Source organism: Rhinoderma darwinii, chromosome 3, assembly GCF_050947455.1.
Source record: "Rhinoderma darwinii isolate aRhiDar2 chromosome 3, aRhiDar2.hap1, whole genome shotgun sequence".
NCBI classification, from domain to species: domain Eukaryota; kingdom Metazoa; phylum Chordata; class Amphibia; order Anura; family Rhinodermatidae; genus Rhinoderma; species Rhinoderma darwinii.
In genome coordinates, this window is record NC_134689.1 from 293,521,620 (window position 1) to 293,536,144 (window position 14,525).

Below are 14,525 nucleotides of genomic sequence, written 5' to 3' on the forward strand. Positions count from 1 at the left end.
ATTCACTATTTTGTTTTCTCACTGCTCTCTACTAACTACTTCCTATTTCCTTCCTCTTTGCTACATTTTGCTTTTATAGTAACTTTATATGCAAGTGTAAATAGTTGTCTCATACGACAGGCAACTATTTCATAACAACCAAGACATTGTTCATTGCATGATGGGGATAAAACCATCTTGACATGAAGTTTGGTGTAATAAGTTCACTTACTATGTGTTTAGATAAAGCTCTATAATATGTGCAACATTAACACATTTAGAATTCAAGCCTGGCCAGATAGTTACACTTATAGAGTTTTTCCCAAAAAAAGACTTTTATGACATGTCAATTTAACCGGTCATAAAAGTCTGACAGCTGTGACCCCTACTGACTTCAGTCCTGGCCCATAATGAAGATGGTCCCTGTCTATTGTAATGAATAGGAGTTCTGGAAGTATCTTCTACCTCACACATGGCTATCCATTTATTGTGAGTTTATACTGGGGTTGGCTCATTGCTGAGATTGGTGGAGATTCCAGCTGCTGGATCCTTACTGATCTGACTTTGGACTTGTCAGTTCTCATGAACCAAACACATTGTAGGTCATACAGGACGTACTATAGAATCAATTTAATTTCAGTACAGAAAGTAATGTCTGTATATACAATTTGGTAATTACCAACATATATACAGCTAAATATTTGGTATTCATCCTAAAACTAGAATTTCTTGAAACAATAAATCTACTAACCATGGTGGCATATTGCCTGTAAATTAATCCAAATAGAAACTCATTGCTTAAATTTAGGTAAAGCATGCACATCATTAAACATGGGTCCGACTCAGATTAGCCAATAGACTCTTCCACAATGAAGTTTCTTCTGCAGTTTTACAAATGTTATTACAAAACATAATGTCGTACAAGCATAATTTAGAAACTTCCTGCAAATAATGAATCTTTCAGAAATATAAATAGTTGACTTTGTTCATTGAGATGTATACATTAAATGAGCACTGAAGGTGCATGTACTTTCATTCCCCAAGTACTTATCTGAGCAACTGCAGCTGGATAGGATAGAGTGGCAGAGGGTGATGTTTATGGAAATACGTTTGTCCATGGATGTGGGTTATATACAGTAATTCCACATGAGCATATACATATATATACATACATATGTTTGTATATATATATATATATATATATATATATATGTATATACATATATAAACAAAATAGGTAAGGTAGCAGCACTCCAAAAAAATTAGAGCGCCAAAATCACTTTTAACATTACGTATATAGAAGCCTATAACATTTTAAATGCTCAGTTCTATAAGTGACATATACACATTTCTGCATAACCCTTTTATAATGCTACCGGTTACTAAGTATCATAATGTTGCAATACATTGAATACAGTAGCCTACATAGAAGAGAAGTGGGCCCATAGTGAAGATCAAACAGGACCTTAAAGGGGTTTTCCTGCCAATAAAAATTGATGGGTCGGGGTCCGACTCCCGGGACCCCTGCCGATCAGCTATTTTGAAGGGGGCGCAGCGATCATACGAGTGCTGCTTCCCCTTCATTTCTTCTTGTACACTGTAAATATTTGACATGCATTTAGCGGCGATTCACAGGTATTGCAGCCTTTTCTCCCATTGAATTGAATGGAAGAAAAGGCTTCAATACCTGTGAATCGCAGCTAAATGCATGTCGAAGTTTTACAGTGAGCATGAAGAAATGAAGGGGCAGCAGCACTTGTACCGGGAGAACGACCATGATCGATCAGCTATTGATGGCCTATCCTGAGGATAAGCTATCAACTTTTATTGGCTGGAAAACCCCTTTAACTATGTGACCGGGTTTCACCACCCAGAAGAGAAGGGCCTGGTCTTTGTTTCCCCTTCCATGCCCTATTAATGACTCTCAGACTAATTTCCCTTGTTTGCTAACAATGTAGTTCCTTTGTAGTAAAGAGTCCCGCAACAGACTCTTGCCACCTAATAGGATGGGACCAGTCAGTGCAGTCTCGCCCTCTCCTCAATAGATGACCGCATGGTCTTCCTCTCTGGTATGTACACCCTTGTTTGGATAAGTATTGTAGTTTTACCTAATGTCTTCCATTTTTTTTTTTTTGTGCAGGCTGCAGCTGAACAGGAACAGGGAGCATATTTCCTTCCTGAATTTGCTCTCTCTCCACAAGGAAGTTTCCTGGAAGATACAACTGGAGAGCAGTTTCTAACTTACCGCTATGATGATCAAGTGAGTCAATGTATTGAAAATGTATAGAAAACTTGTAGGTGGTCTCAAAGCCCCCGATATGTCATTCAAAATAAGAAAACATAAAGAAAAACAAGCATATAATGCAGATAATTTGGAAAATATACAGCTAATGGAAGCTGGTGAATAAGTGTATATGTTGAGGACAAGAGCTTCTTCACGGTTTTGCATATTACTTACAGTGTACAGTAAAAATAAAATATAGCCCCCCTTCCTAGAGAGGCGCTACTAGACAGCCAATTTGCCCATGGAGCAATACAATGAATGGCTCTCCTGGCCCTAAATGTGTTGCGCCTATTGTGGCTAATCATAGGCATTTTACTATGGTTGGTTCTTTCTGCCTATCGCATGTAACACAGTATGGGCACTGTTTGTGGCATTGTAAGTTAAATATGGTTTCGAGTTACAATAGCCCAGGAATAATCATTGTAAGTTGAACATATTGTAACCTGAGGGACCACTGTACTTTACTATATATGCAGTGCTCCCACCTTTTAAAAAGTTTTTGTCTTTATTAGCTAACTGCTTTATCACTTATGTCATTGTATCAAAATGACAAAAATGCCATTTGGGCCACATAAATAAATTAAAGTATTTTTTTAATCTCTTTGAAAGTTTTTGCTTAATGTTAGTTATTTGGCAGATGCTCTGAGCTAAGTAAAAGAAGTGTCATTTTAAAGGCTTGGTGAATCGAGTAGCCAATTGAAGAGAATTAAATTGGGCAGTCTGTATTGAAGAAGACATCTGAAATCTATATGACAGGGGCACCATACAGACCCAGCTTGTCTTTAAAGAACGTTATTATGTCTAGCAATAAGTCTGAATTTGAGAAGATGGGATACATACAAGGTGATAGAGAAAAGAAGAGTTTTGAATCTTTTTTTTTTTTTTTAAATAGTTAAGTCACAAGTCAAGTTTGATGGATTCTTTCATGTGAAATATGAATCAAAATATAAATTACAACCAGATGTATTACAACAGAAGCATTCAATAATAGGTGTAATAGTAATTGAGGTTCAAAGGTTATGGCTAAGTGATGAAAATACTTTTCTGATCAGAAACAAATGTGTTATTTACTAATGTTAGTAACATGGTTCCTGTCCATAGTCAATTGTCTTTAGTCATTGGTTTCCATGGCTCCTATTTATTTCCATGGCAGTTGATAGCTGATACATGATCATCTCTTTAAGGGATCAGAACCACTTCATTTTCTTGATCAATGGGTGTACCAGCAGCCCCCACCAGCCTATTGACACATTATAAAAGTGTTCTTCAAGACACCCTCATTAAATTTATCAGGATATTGATTACATTTTATAATTTAATGGGTAACTAAACTTTCAAAAAACTTCCGACATGTCATAGTGACAAGTCAGACATTGTGAACAGTCAGGATCTGAGCACTGAGACCCCCACCGATTGCTAAAACGAAGCTGCAGAAGTGCTCGGATGAGCGCTGAGCCGCTTCATTTCTGATTGACTTTTCTTGGAAAGCCGAGCAATTGGTGTATGGGCCCAATAGAAAGTCAAGCAGATCAGAAACTAAGCGGCTCAGCGCTCACCCGAGCGATTCTGCCGCTTCATTTTAGCAATCGGTGTAGGTCTCAGTGCTCGGACCCCCACCGTTTAAAAACTTCTGACATGTCACTATGACATGCCATAAGTTTTTTGAAAGTTTAGTTCCCCTTTAAAAGTGTTAGTTTTCATGTCTGATGCCCCTAATACCATTTAAAGATATAGGAAGAGCGAGGCACTTTATTTTTAGTATTAATCCTAATTCTTTTTATGGAGAAATTTCCGCTGATCTGTATTAAAGCTAATTCTTAAAGGCTATATACACCTTTGAAAACGTGTTGTATATATATATATATATATGTATATATATATATATATATATATATATATATGGGTATGTGCACACGTGAACTGTCTTTTACGTCTGAAAAGACAGACTGTTTTCAGGAGAAAACAGCTGCGTCGTTTCAGACGTAAAAGCTCCTCCTCGCATTATGCGAGGCGTCTGTGACGCTCGTAAATCTTGAGCTGCTCCTCATTGACTTCAATGAAGAACGGCTCAAATTACGTTGCAAAGAAGTGTCCTGCACTTCTTTGCCGAGGCAGTCAATTTACGCATCGTCGTTTGACAGCTGTCAAACGACGACGCGTAAATGACAGGTCGTCTGCACAGTACGTCGGCAAACCCATTCAAATGAATGGGCAGATCTTTGCCGACGTATTGTAACCCTATTTTCAGGCGTAAATCGAGGCATAATACGCCTCGTTTACGCTTGAAAATAGGTCGTGTGAACCCAGCCTAAAAATTGTATTGGTGTGTTTGGTGCAACTTTCTAATTACTTTCTATTCAAAATTATTTTTACTCTTTGAGACACTGCTGCTTTGTATCCTTCATACAGAGCAGCTCTATCTTGCACTGAATCCTGTATCCATCAGGTCATCGGGACTGACGGGTTCAGTGACAGCGGGTCCTGCATTTCTCGGACACAGGTTCGAGCTGTTGCCAATCACATCTAAGTTAATAACTTAGATGTGATTGATAACAGGTGGATACAACGTGTCATAGACATGCAGGAACCGCTGTCACTGAATCTGTCAGTGCCGCTGACCTGACGGATTCAGGTCTCAGAGCAAGATGCAGCTGCTCTGTATACTAGATACAAAGCAGCTGTATCTCAAAAAGTTACAATTTTTTTTAACAAAAAGCAATTAGAAAGTTGCATCAAACACACTGATACACATTTTTATTTAAAAACAAAAAACAAAAAAAAAACACATGTTTTCAAAGGTGTATATGGCCTTTAAGAATTAGCAGAATTATTCAGATCTGCAGAAATGACAAATTCCTTCATAAAAATAATTGGGATTAATACTAAAAATAAAGTGCCTCACTCTTCCTATATATTTAAATGGTATCAGGGGCATCATTAGAAAAAAATACAAAAAAAAAATGTTTTCAAATGGGTACATAGCATTTAATTATATACTGAGCTGGACAATTTATTATGCAAGTATTTTGCAGCTCATCCTTCTCAGAAGTTATTTTATGACCTCAGACCTGATAAGAGTGCCAATTGAACTGCAATAATTGTCAGGACAATACAATTCCAGATGTCCTATTATAAGACATGGACATCATAAAGGGGAACCCTCAATTGGGACTCTGCTCTTTAAGTATGAGCTGCTTCAGCTCTGGCAGACCTCAGATTCATTTGAATGGCTGGCATGTAATATTAAATTTCTCCTGCCCGCAGCTTTACCCAGTGATAACAGCTGAGTGCCAGGTTCCAGCCCTTTTATACGGGTCAATTATTGGGCAAACGAGCGTTCACAGAACACTCGTACCCGATCATTGCCCTGTATAAACATGGCAACGACCAGCTTGGGAACGAGAAACGCTTGTTCATCGGTTGATTGTATCGATTATGCTGCAAAAAATAGTATTGTTGTAGGCAGTACATCGCCCTGTTTAAACAGGGAGATGTGCTGTTGACATGATGATACTGCAGAGGGATGAGCTATCGTAGTAACGGTCACTCGTCCCCATGCATTCCTCCTTGTGAATGGAACAAATGAGCGCCGACCAATAAGCTGTCTTGTTGATCAGCGGTAGTTTACACAGCCCATGTGGGGGCGCTTAAGAGGACGCTGAGCTGCGGGATGGCTCTCTTTACAGAATTGGATGTCTTTAGCCGACATCGACACTGATGAGTTCCCAATGACAACTCTGAAAAGTCAAAAAGTAGCTATAGTTTAATTGGAAGGATGGTTTTCTTGTTTACAGTAGGTATAGAGGTTCCTTTTAAGTAAAGCATGCCACCTAAAAAAAAATTCAAGACCTTCTATAAAATGATTGAAAAGGAAATCTCCCTATGGCATTTTTTCACTCTTCTGTTTTTATGTGGTTGCCCCCAGTATTGGACATGTTATAACTTTAACCTTTGTACATACATTTCTTTACTCTCTGATCAGTACTGTCATAATGTGGCGTGGACCGTAGTAGATTAATGGTCAATTTTACTGTGTTTTATGAGCTGAACTGTAACGTTCTATCATACAAAAAATGCCTTGTACAGCCACTGTTCTAGAATGTTCCCAGAATAATATACCGGAGGCTCCACACTCAGCAGCTGTGCACTTTCAGCTTTTGAAAATTGTAATGGAATATAGTGAAAAGGATTTTTATTCCATGTTTTTATTTCCCACTTTGTTGGTGGTTCGCCTTTTTTCTTACCTACCGCAATAAGTTCTTTCCAAAACCATGCTACAAAGGATTGGTTTTCCAATAGAAATTAACAATTCTTATTTCCCTGACACTTGAGGTGTCGCTTCCAAGCTTTAAACTGTTCCATGCCTTAGACCACCAAGTAGAGAGCTGTCAGAAGCCTTATGTAAGCAGCTTGTTCATGGGTTCTCTCTTAGTAGAATACGTTCTTGTGGTCGGATAAACCTGCCGTTGTACAGGGCTGCCGCGGTGGCGGGGTAAATTGCATTTAATCTTTTAATCTCTGTGAGTGTTACCCTCTTTTTTATACCTGTCATAGCTCTATATATAATGAATATCCTACTTGCTGATAGAATTATGTATATTACGAACACTTTATTTAACAGCAGAAAGAGACTGGCAGTTTTATAAGTCCAGTTTGAAAAAAAAATTGCATAGCTCATAGGGCTGCTATAAGCCATTCTTCTTGTTGCAAATGCTACTTGACTTTACCAGTTTTCTTTCTATAAAAAAAAATCCTACCCAAAACTCATAATTTGACCACACAGAATACTTAAAGGGGTTGTCTGGTTTGGAAAAGCAAAACTATATTAGAGAGTTCTTAGCTAGAAAGGCCCCTGGACAACCCATGATCGGCTTATCATTGAGGGCACCTTCTGACAAGAAGAGATTATCCAAAGCGGGCAACCCCTTTACATTAAAATTAATTGATAGATGGATTGTGTGGATATTACTATGTAATATACTCTGTGATCTAATCCTTTTACCCAGAGCATGTCTCAGTGACATTAACTGCTTTCTAAAGTTTAAAGGTTTAAAAGCAGCACAGGTCCTGGTTAACTGCTTTCTGCCCATTGACGTAATAGTGAGCCGATCGTTCCTACAAACCGCTGTACTATTACATTTTGAAGATGGTGCAGGCACAGAAGCTGTGTTCATGCCATTACCAGCAAGCGCAGGCTGTAACTTACAGCTGACCTCTCACTGTGACAGCATAGCCTAATATTATAGGCTACCTGTCAATGGGACATTGACGGGAACAATACATTGCCATATATTCGTTTTGCAATGTATTATAGGAGCGATCAGAGGATCACATGCTCAAGTCCCATAGTGGGAACAATTGAATAAACTGTATGTTTAAAAAAGTTTTTAAAGTAAAAAAGATAACAAAACTAAGTAAAAATACACTTTTTGTGAAGAACTAGAAAACCGTAAAAAAAAAGCAAGCCGAAGAACAAGCTGAAAAATAATGGCTTTAAGAATGCATTGATGAAAGAACTAAATAACTCACTGTGTCCCTTTTTTTTTTTAATCTAGCCCTCTTATTCATGAAGAATAAGGGTATGTTCACACCTGCACGTCCATTACGGCTGATATTACGGAGCTGTTTTCAGGAGAAAACAGCTCCTGAATTTCAGACGTAATGGCGAGTGCAAGCGTTTTTCGCAGCGTTCATTACGGACGTAATTGGAGCTGCTTTTCTATGGAGTCAATGGAAAACGGCTTCAATTACGTCCCAAGAAGTGACATGCACTTCTTTGACGCGGGCATCTTTTTTACGCGCCGTCTTTTGGCGCGTAAAAAAATGACCATCTGCACAGTACATCGTAAAACCTATTCAAATGAATGGGCAGATGTTTGCCGACGCTTTCAAGCAGTATTTTCGGCCGTAATTCCAGGCGTAAAACGCCTGAATTACGTCTGTAAATAGTGCGTGTGAACATACCCATAGAGGGCTTTCCCATTATATGTTTTAAAAAAATATGCCTGCCCTCCCTCGGTACAGCAGTCGCTGACCTGAGCGCCTCTGCATGTAAGCATTGTAGCAGCGCACTGGTCTATACATGGTCCTTCCTTCTCAGTCTCTATGCAAAGTACGGGACAACTCATAGATTGTATTTAATCAAACAGATACTTCTTTAGATTGGTGAGGTCCCAAGGTACTGCACATGGAAACTGAGTTATTTAAAATTCAAGTCTGAGGACTAAAGACCTTGTTCACACAGTGCATATTTGATGCAGATTTTGCATGCATTTTTCAAGCCACAACTACAATTGGATGCAGGAGAGGAGACACTTTAAGGGCATGTTCAGACGTGGCGGAATTCTGCAGACACTGTCCGCATCAATGCCGCACATAATCCGCATTGAAGATTCCGTTGCGCCTTTGCCTAAAATGTGAAGTAAATTAGTCGTGGCGGATTCAGGTGAAGAGTACACCCTGCTCTCTTTTAAAACATTCCATCTCAGTCTGGCTATAGACCTCGAAACACATAGGTCTAGCCAGAATGATGAAATATCCTGTTCGTGAAAGCAATCCGCAACGCAACACACATAATATCTGCGGATTTCATTGCGTAATTTTGCAATTCCATTGAAGTCAAGTCCGCAACAGCCAGTGTATGCTGCGGACACCATATTCTGCACCGCAGCCTATGGTCCGCAGCGGAGTTGTCCGCAACGTCTGCACGAAGATAACTAAAAAGGTGTGGAAACCAATGGACAGATTGTCTGCTGCGGATTTCTACAGCAATTCAGCCACGTGTGAACATGCCCTAAGGGTATGTTCACATGCAGAATTTTATTTTTTTTAGACGTTTTTGGAGCTGTTTTTCAATTGACCCTATGAAAAACAGCTCTAAAAACGTCTCAAGAAGTTACATGCGCCTTCTTTTTATGCTGCATTTTTTTATGCGCCTTCTTTAAAACAGTGGCGTAAAAAAACATCCCATCTGAACAAAACGCAATTTTTCCCATTGATTTCAATGTAAAGGGGTTTACTGGCGTTTCAGTAGCGTTTTTCAAGGCGTATTTTGAGGCGTTTAAGCCCTGAAATACACCTGGAAACACTGTGTGTGAACATACCCTAAAGCTTTACTGCAGCATTTTTCTGTACCATGTGAATTCAGCCTTTAGTCTTTGTTCACACCTGTGTCAGAGGTTCCGTTAGGAGCCTCATTCCCAGATTCCGTTGTTTTTCCCATACAAAATAGCATGCCGCGCTATTCTGTCTGGCAAAACGATGGATACCGTGACGGAAGCCCAACGGAACCTTTTAAAGTTAATGGGTTCTGTCAGGCACTGTTGGTTTTTGTCATGCGGCGAATTCGGCCCGATGGAACCTTTTAAAGTTAATGGGTTCTGTCAGGCACTGTTGGTTTTTGGCATGCGGCGAATTCGGCGACTCCAGTTTTTCCGTGTTCTGTTCCTATGGTGGAGCAGAACAACGGAAAACCCTAACGCAGATGTGAACATACCCTTACAATGCTCATTTCACTAAAGTATTTTTTATAACATCCTGGAGAACACTTTTATAATAAGCCTATTACCTTTCGTTTATTCTTTGCTAACCTGTGCTTCAGAGTTTATACATTGCTCCAAGTGAGTGTTGTATTTGACCTGAATAAACCTACATCCTTGCAGAGATCCGCAAACAGTGCCAGTACATTGCTGCCGTGGATCTATCCTCTGCCCTGTTGTGGAGCAGTCAGTGCTGTACTCAGAGGTGTAATCTGAAGCTTATGGTGCAAAATCTAAAACAGGGCCCCCAAACGATCACGTCTTTATTAGTACTAGTCTCCTGTTATGGGGCAGAGAGACTTTTTGGTCCCCCTACGTCTCTGAGGTTCGGTGCAACTACAGCTGATCTGCTACTGGTGCAGGAACCTGTGTAGATTGCAATGTGCTTGTCATGCAATGAGATAAGCCAGTAGGCATAGCAGGAATGAATACAACTGCTTGTTGAATTAGTTTCAGATCATTTTCTCTGCTCGAGAGGAACTGGTGCGTATTCTTTTAAATTCCTCCACAACTAGATGGAGATATACAAAGCTGTATGGACACTATTATATAGGACAGTGTTTCCCAATCAGGGTTTGCTGGAACAGAATAGCAGCAATACCTGGCACATTGACAACAGGGATGGAATGGAAAACTGCTCAAAGATATTTGGCCAAACATTGAACAAGTCTAAACCAGAATATAGTGCTAACCAAGACCCTACACCAAGCTTCTTTGTGGTAGAAATGGGAATATAGCTTCCCTAGGAGTGGGAAAAGTGTTCAGGGGCTCCCCCATGGTAATAGGATTGAGAAAAATTTGTATGGGGAGATCAACTTTCTATGTTTACTACAGTACTTTGTGACTGGCACAAGTATATAGGCCCCGTTATGTGGCTAATATAACAGGGAGCTATAGTCTAGCTGTCCCTACAGTATGGGCACTGACTAGGGTTGGCAGTGGCACTATTGTTAATTAACTACTTTCTGCTTGGCAGTCCTTCATGGGCTCTCTCATGTGCATGCCACTACTTATTAGGTACTACTTTTGGTTTACAGTACTGTATGGAGGTTTACACTACTATATCAGAATTTCATTACTAATGGAATTACTTGTTTAATGCTGTAGAAATGGTTGGCTTTCCCTTTGGTTGCATGTCTGAATATACTTTATACCTGAAATATTTAAATTATTACTATTACATCTGCTGTAGGAATTCTCACTATAGAAATACAAAGACACAGCATGGGGCAAATGCTATGTTATAGTGTTAGGTTCTGCTTGCCACAGTATCTTAATATGCTGCAGATGGTATCAAAGGTGTTTTTGGCATCGGAAAGGTGACAGACGGTCTTGCCAGTATTACCAGCCAGAATGCACATGTGTGTGTGTCACATCAAGTAAAAAAAAAAATGATCTCGTTCTTGCTCAGAAATTTACAGAGCAAAGAAAAAAAAGGATATCTGAGATCCACAAAGCGGTATTAACACTGCATGGGTTCCTCTGGAATAGGCAGTCATTGATATGATGCATATTGACGCATGGGTGAATAAAGCACAGCTCAACAACTGACCAATTTTGTGAGTTTTGGTGTAAAATCAAACCACAGACAGTTAATGTAAATCACAGTTTTCAACATCTCTGATTGCAGTCATTCAAAAGGAACATTCATTGCTTACTTCCAGGGGATAAGAATCTGTCCTGGTCTTGTGATAGATACATAGGTGCTCAGCTCTTTACAAGACTCGGCTCTGATGCTATACTGTGAGGGTATGTTCACACGGCAGCGTCCGTAACGGCTGAAATTACGGGGATATTTTCAGGAGAAAACATCCCCGTAATTTCAGCCGTAACGGCATGTGCAGGCGCTTGAACGCCGCGTCTATTACGGATGTAATTGGCGCTGCTTTTCATTGGAGTCAATGAATAACGGCTCCAATTACGCCCCAAGAAGTGACAGGTCACTTCTTTGACGCGGGCGTCTATTTACGCGCCGTCATTTGACAGCGGCGCGTAAATTACGCCTCGTGTGAACAGACAAACGTCTGCCCATTGCTTTCAATGGGCAGATGTTTGTCAACGCTTTCAAGCCGCATTTTTCGGACGTAATTCGGGGTAAAAACGCCCGAATTACGTCCATAATTAGTGTGTGTGAACATACCCTAACTGTTAGTAACTGGTGAAGATCACCTGTCTCACTAGAAAGAATAGGTCAGGAAGACCACATGGGTGTACACCACCGTATATTGCTGAATATTAAAGGGAAGTCCATGTAGCTACTTACCTGCAAATGCTGATGCTGCTGCAGAATCAACTGTAGCCTCTGGTGCCGACACGATGCAGGACCTGTGAGTGACGTCACAGATCTGCACTGCCAGAAGCTGGGCGTTCTGAAGAGAAGTGGATGATACTTCTCATCAGAACGCCCAGCTAGTAAAAGTAGTAAACACGCCCCGATGTACGCACATAATACACGCCCAGTTGGACTTTTACTTTTCAACACGCCCAGTTGTACTTTTGCAAGCCTCATTTGCATAAATACGAAAATGGTCATAACTTGGCCAAAAATGCTCGTTTTTTAAAAATAAAAACGTTACTGTAATCTACATTGCAGCGCCGATCTGCTGCAATAGCAGATAGGGGTTGCAAAATCTGGTGACAGAGCCTCTTTAAACACTTCAAGGATTCTTGTATATGTGTAGGTTTTGCTCAGTCCATTTGACTTAGCTTTTGCCTGGGTTCACACATCACGGTCAAAATGCATTTTTTGTGCCCAAATTGTGGAAAAACCTCATCCTTTTTTCTGCAAAAAACACATTTTGACAGTTTTTGAAGCCAGAACCAGGATTGGACTAACCAAAGAGAAGAATTAGTATTTGTCCTTTATACTTTCCCTTCCTTTATAATCCACACTTGGTTTTAGCTTCAAAAACTGCATAAAAAAAATAATCAAAACATGTCTAAGCAGTCTTACTCCGAAAATCCCAATGCACCATGGCCCGCCCCTACTTATAATATAGGTAAACAGAAACATTTGCTCACAGTGATGTAATCTACCAGGCACATTTTTATTCCAGACCACAGCATTTGTCGGAGCTGTGCTAGATGGCCCATCTTAACGTATTGTGCAAGTCTCTACCTGCTGGTCATTAAACGAGAATCACCCTTCCTACCTACTAATAAAACAATCTAAGGTCACAAAATGTAGAAAACGCTACTAAAACATGACGGGGTAAAACCCTTAATATGTTCACAGATGATGGAAATTCTAGAAGAGGCTGGACGCAGCTGCAGGCTTGAGGGAAGCCGACATGACCGTCCTGGTAGGGAAAGGGTTAATGTTAAGAGGTGAGGGAAAGGTGAAGAAGCTGAAGGAGGGACGGGGAGGAGCTAGGGGGGACGGGGGGGCCGTTACTGCGCTTCCCGCTGTTTCTCGGCATTGAGCCGGAAGCAGCGGGAGGAGTAGTACACAAGAAGCAAAGCTCCCCGTTGCCCGGCTTTTTAGTATGGCAGAGGCCCTGATTTTAGAGCGGCTGCGTGCCGCTGCTGTGCACCACGGTCCCGGATGGCTGGAGGAGACCGTGGCTGCATTAACGCGGATCCCGGACGCCGTTTCGCCACGTCGGGCACGGCGTTCGGGGTCTGTTGTAAGGGACAGGCTCCCCTCCCCCGGCCCCCCTACGAGCATGGCTATGGCGGCGGGGGGGGAGTCGGGAACAACCGCTCCTGCGCTGGGCAGGCAGAGAGCGGTAGCAGGGGTGACGGCGATGCAGGCTGTGTCGACCCGTCCCTCTCGGCGGTCCCGACCTCCAGAGCGCCTGAGTCCGGAGGTAGTCCCGCGGACACGGCGTCGCAGAGGGAGCCCGATCCCGGACGCTGCAGGCCAGGCAGCTGGGAGGACCGCCCCTTCCCAGGCCCTGCGTCCTGGCAGGAATCCCAGGCCGCGACGGGGTCCGGCGGTAAGCAGGGAGTCGCAGGCCGGGCTCCCTGTCACCCCTCCCCCATCAGATGGAAGATGTCAAGAGCAAGGTACGGCCGCCCCGCATGGTGATGTTCCGGCCAGGGGGCAGGCTTCGTCAGGATCGTCTAGACGGACGACTAGATCTGCAGCGACGTCGAGGCAACAGGTCCGGTCGGAAGTCTGGGTCCCGGCGGTCGGGCGGCAGGTTGCCGGCCCATCGGTCAGCGCGTCCTCATCCCCTTTCCGAAGAGGTCGTTGGGAGGGACAGTCGTCGGCGAGAGAAGAACTGGAGGAAGGTGAACTGGACGTCTATCGTCGAGGTCAGGATGGTCCGGCTGACGGGAACACAGCGCCTGTGCAGCCCGGTGAGTGTATAACTCCTTTATTGTCTTATCCAGCGATTTTTATGTCGGGTGTCGGCGGGGGGGCTGCTAGCATAGCATCGGGGGCCGGTAGTGGCGCGGGCGGACGCGACGGAGCGGGTTTGGCAGATTTAGTGGGTTGCTTACGGGAGCTGGTGGGGCGCCTGGATAGGGCCGCGGCGCCGGTAGTAACGGAAGTGTCCCCTGCGGTAGTTTGGGAAGGCCCCAGGGAAGTGGGATCGTTGCAGGCGCGTCCTGTGGTGGCGGTTAGAGAGGCGGTCGCGGTGTCGGTGCAGACTGAGGCACAGAAGGACGGCGATCGAGTGCGCATGGACGATCGTGCTCGGGGGGAGGTGTATGTTTGTTTTGAGGGTCCGTTGGGGGCGCATTTAAAGCAGGAGGTGCGTGATCGGATCTGGAAA

At 42.4% G+C, this 14,525-nt stretch overlaps 1 protein-coding gene across 1 annotated transcript in view; it reads left to right on the forward strand.

The window, feature by feature from the left end:
* Window positions 1-14,525, forward strand: part of ADAMTSL3 (ADAMTS like 3) — a 465,354-nt gene that overhangs the window by 69,263 nt on the left and 381,566 nt on the right. The window contains exon 3 of the mRNA XM_075858077.1: window positions 2,120-2,239. Coding sequence (XP_075714192.1) covers window positions 2,120-2,239 — 120 coding nt within the window. The remainder of the gene's footprint in view (window positions 1-2,119; window positions 2,240-14,525) is intronic.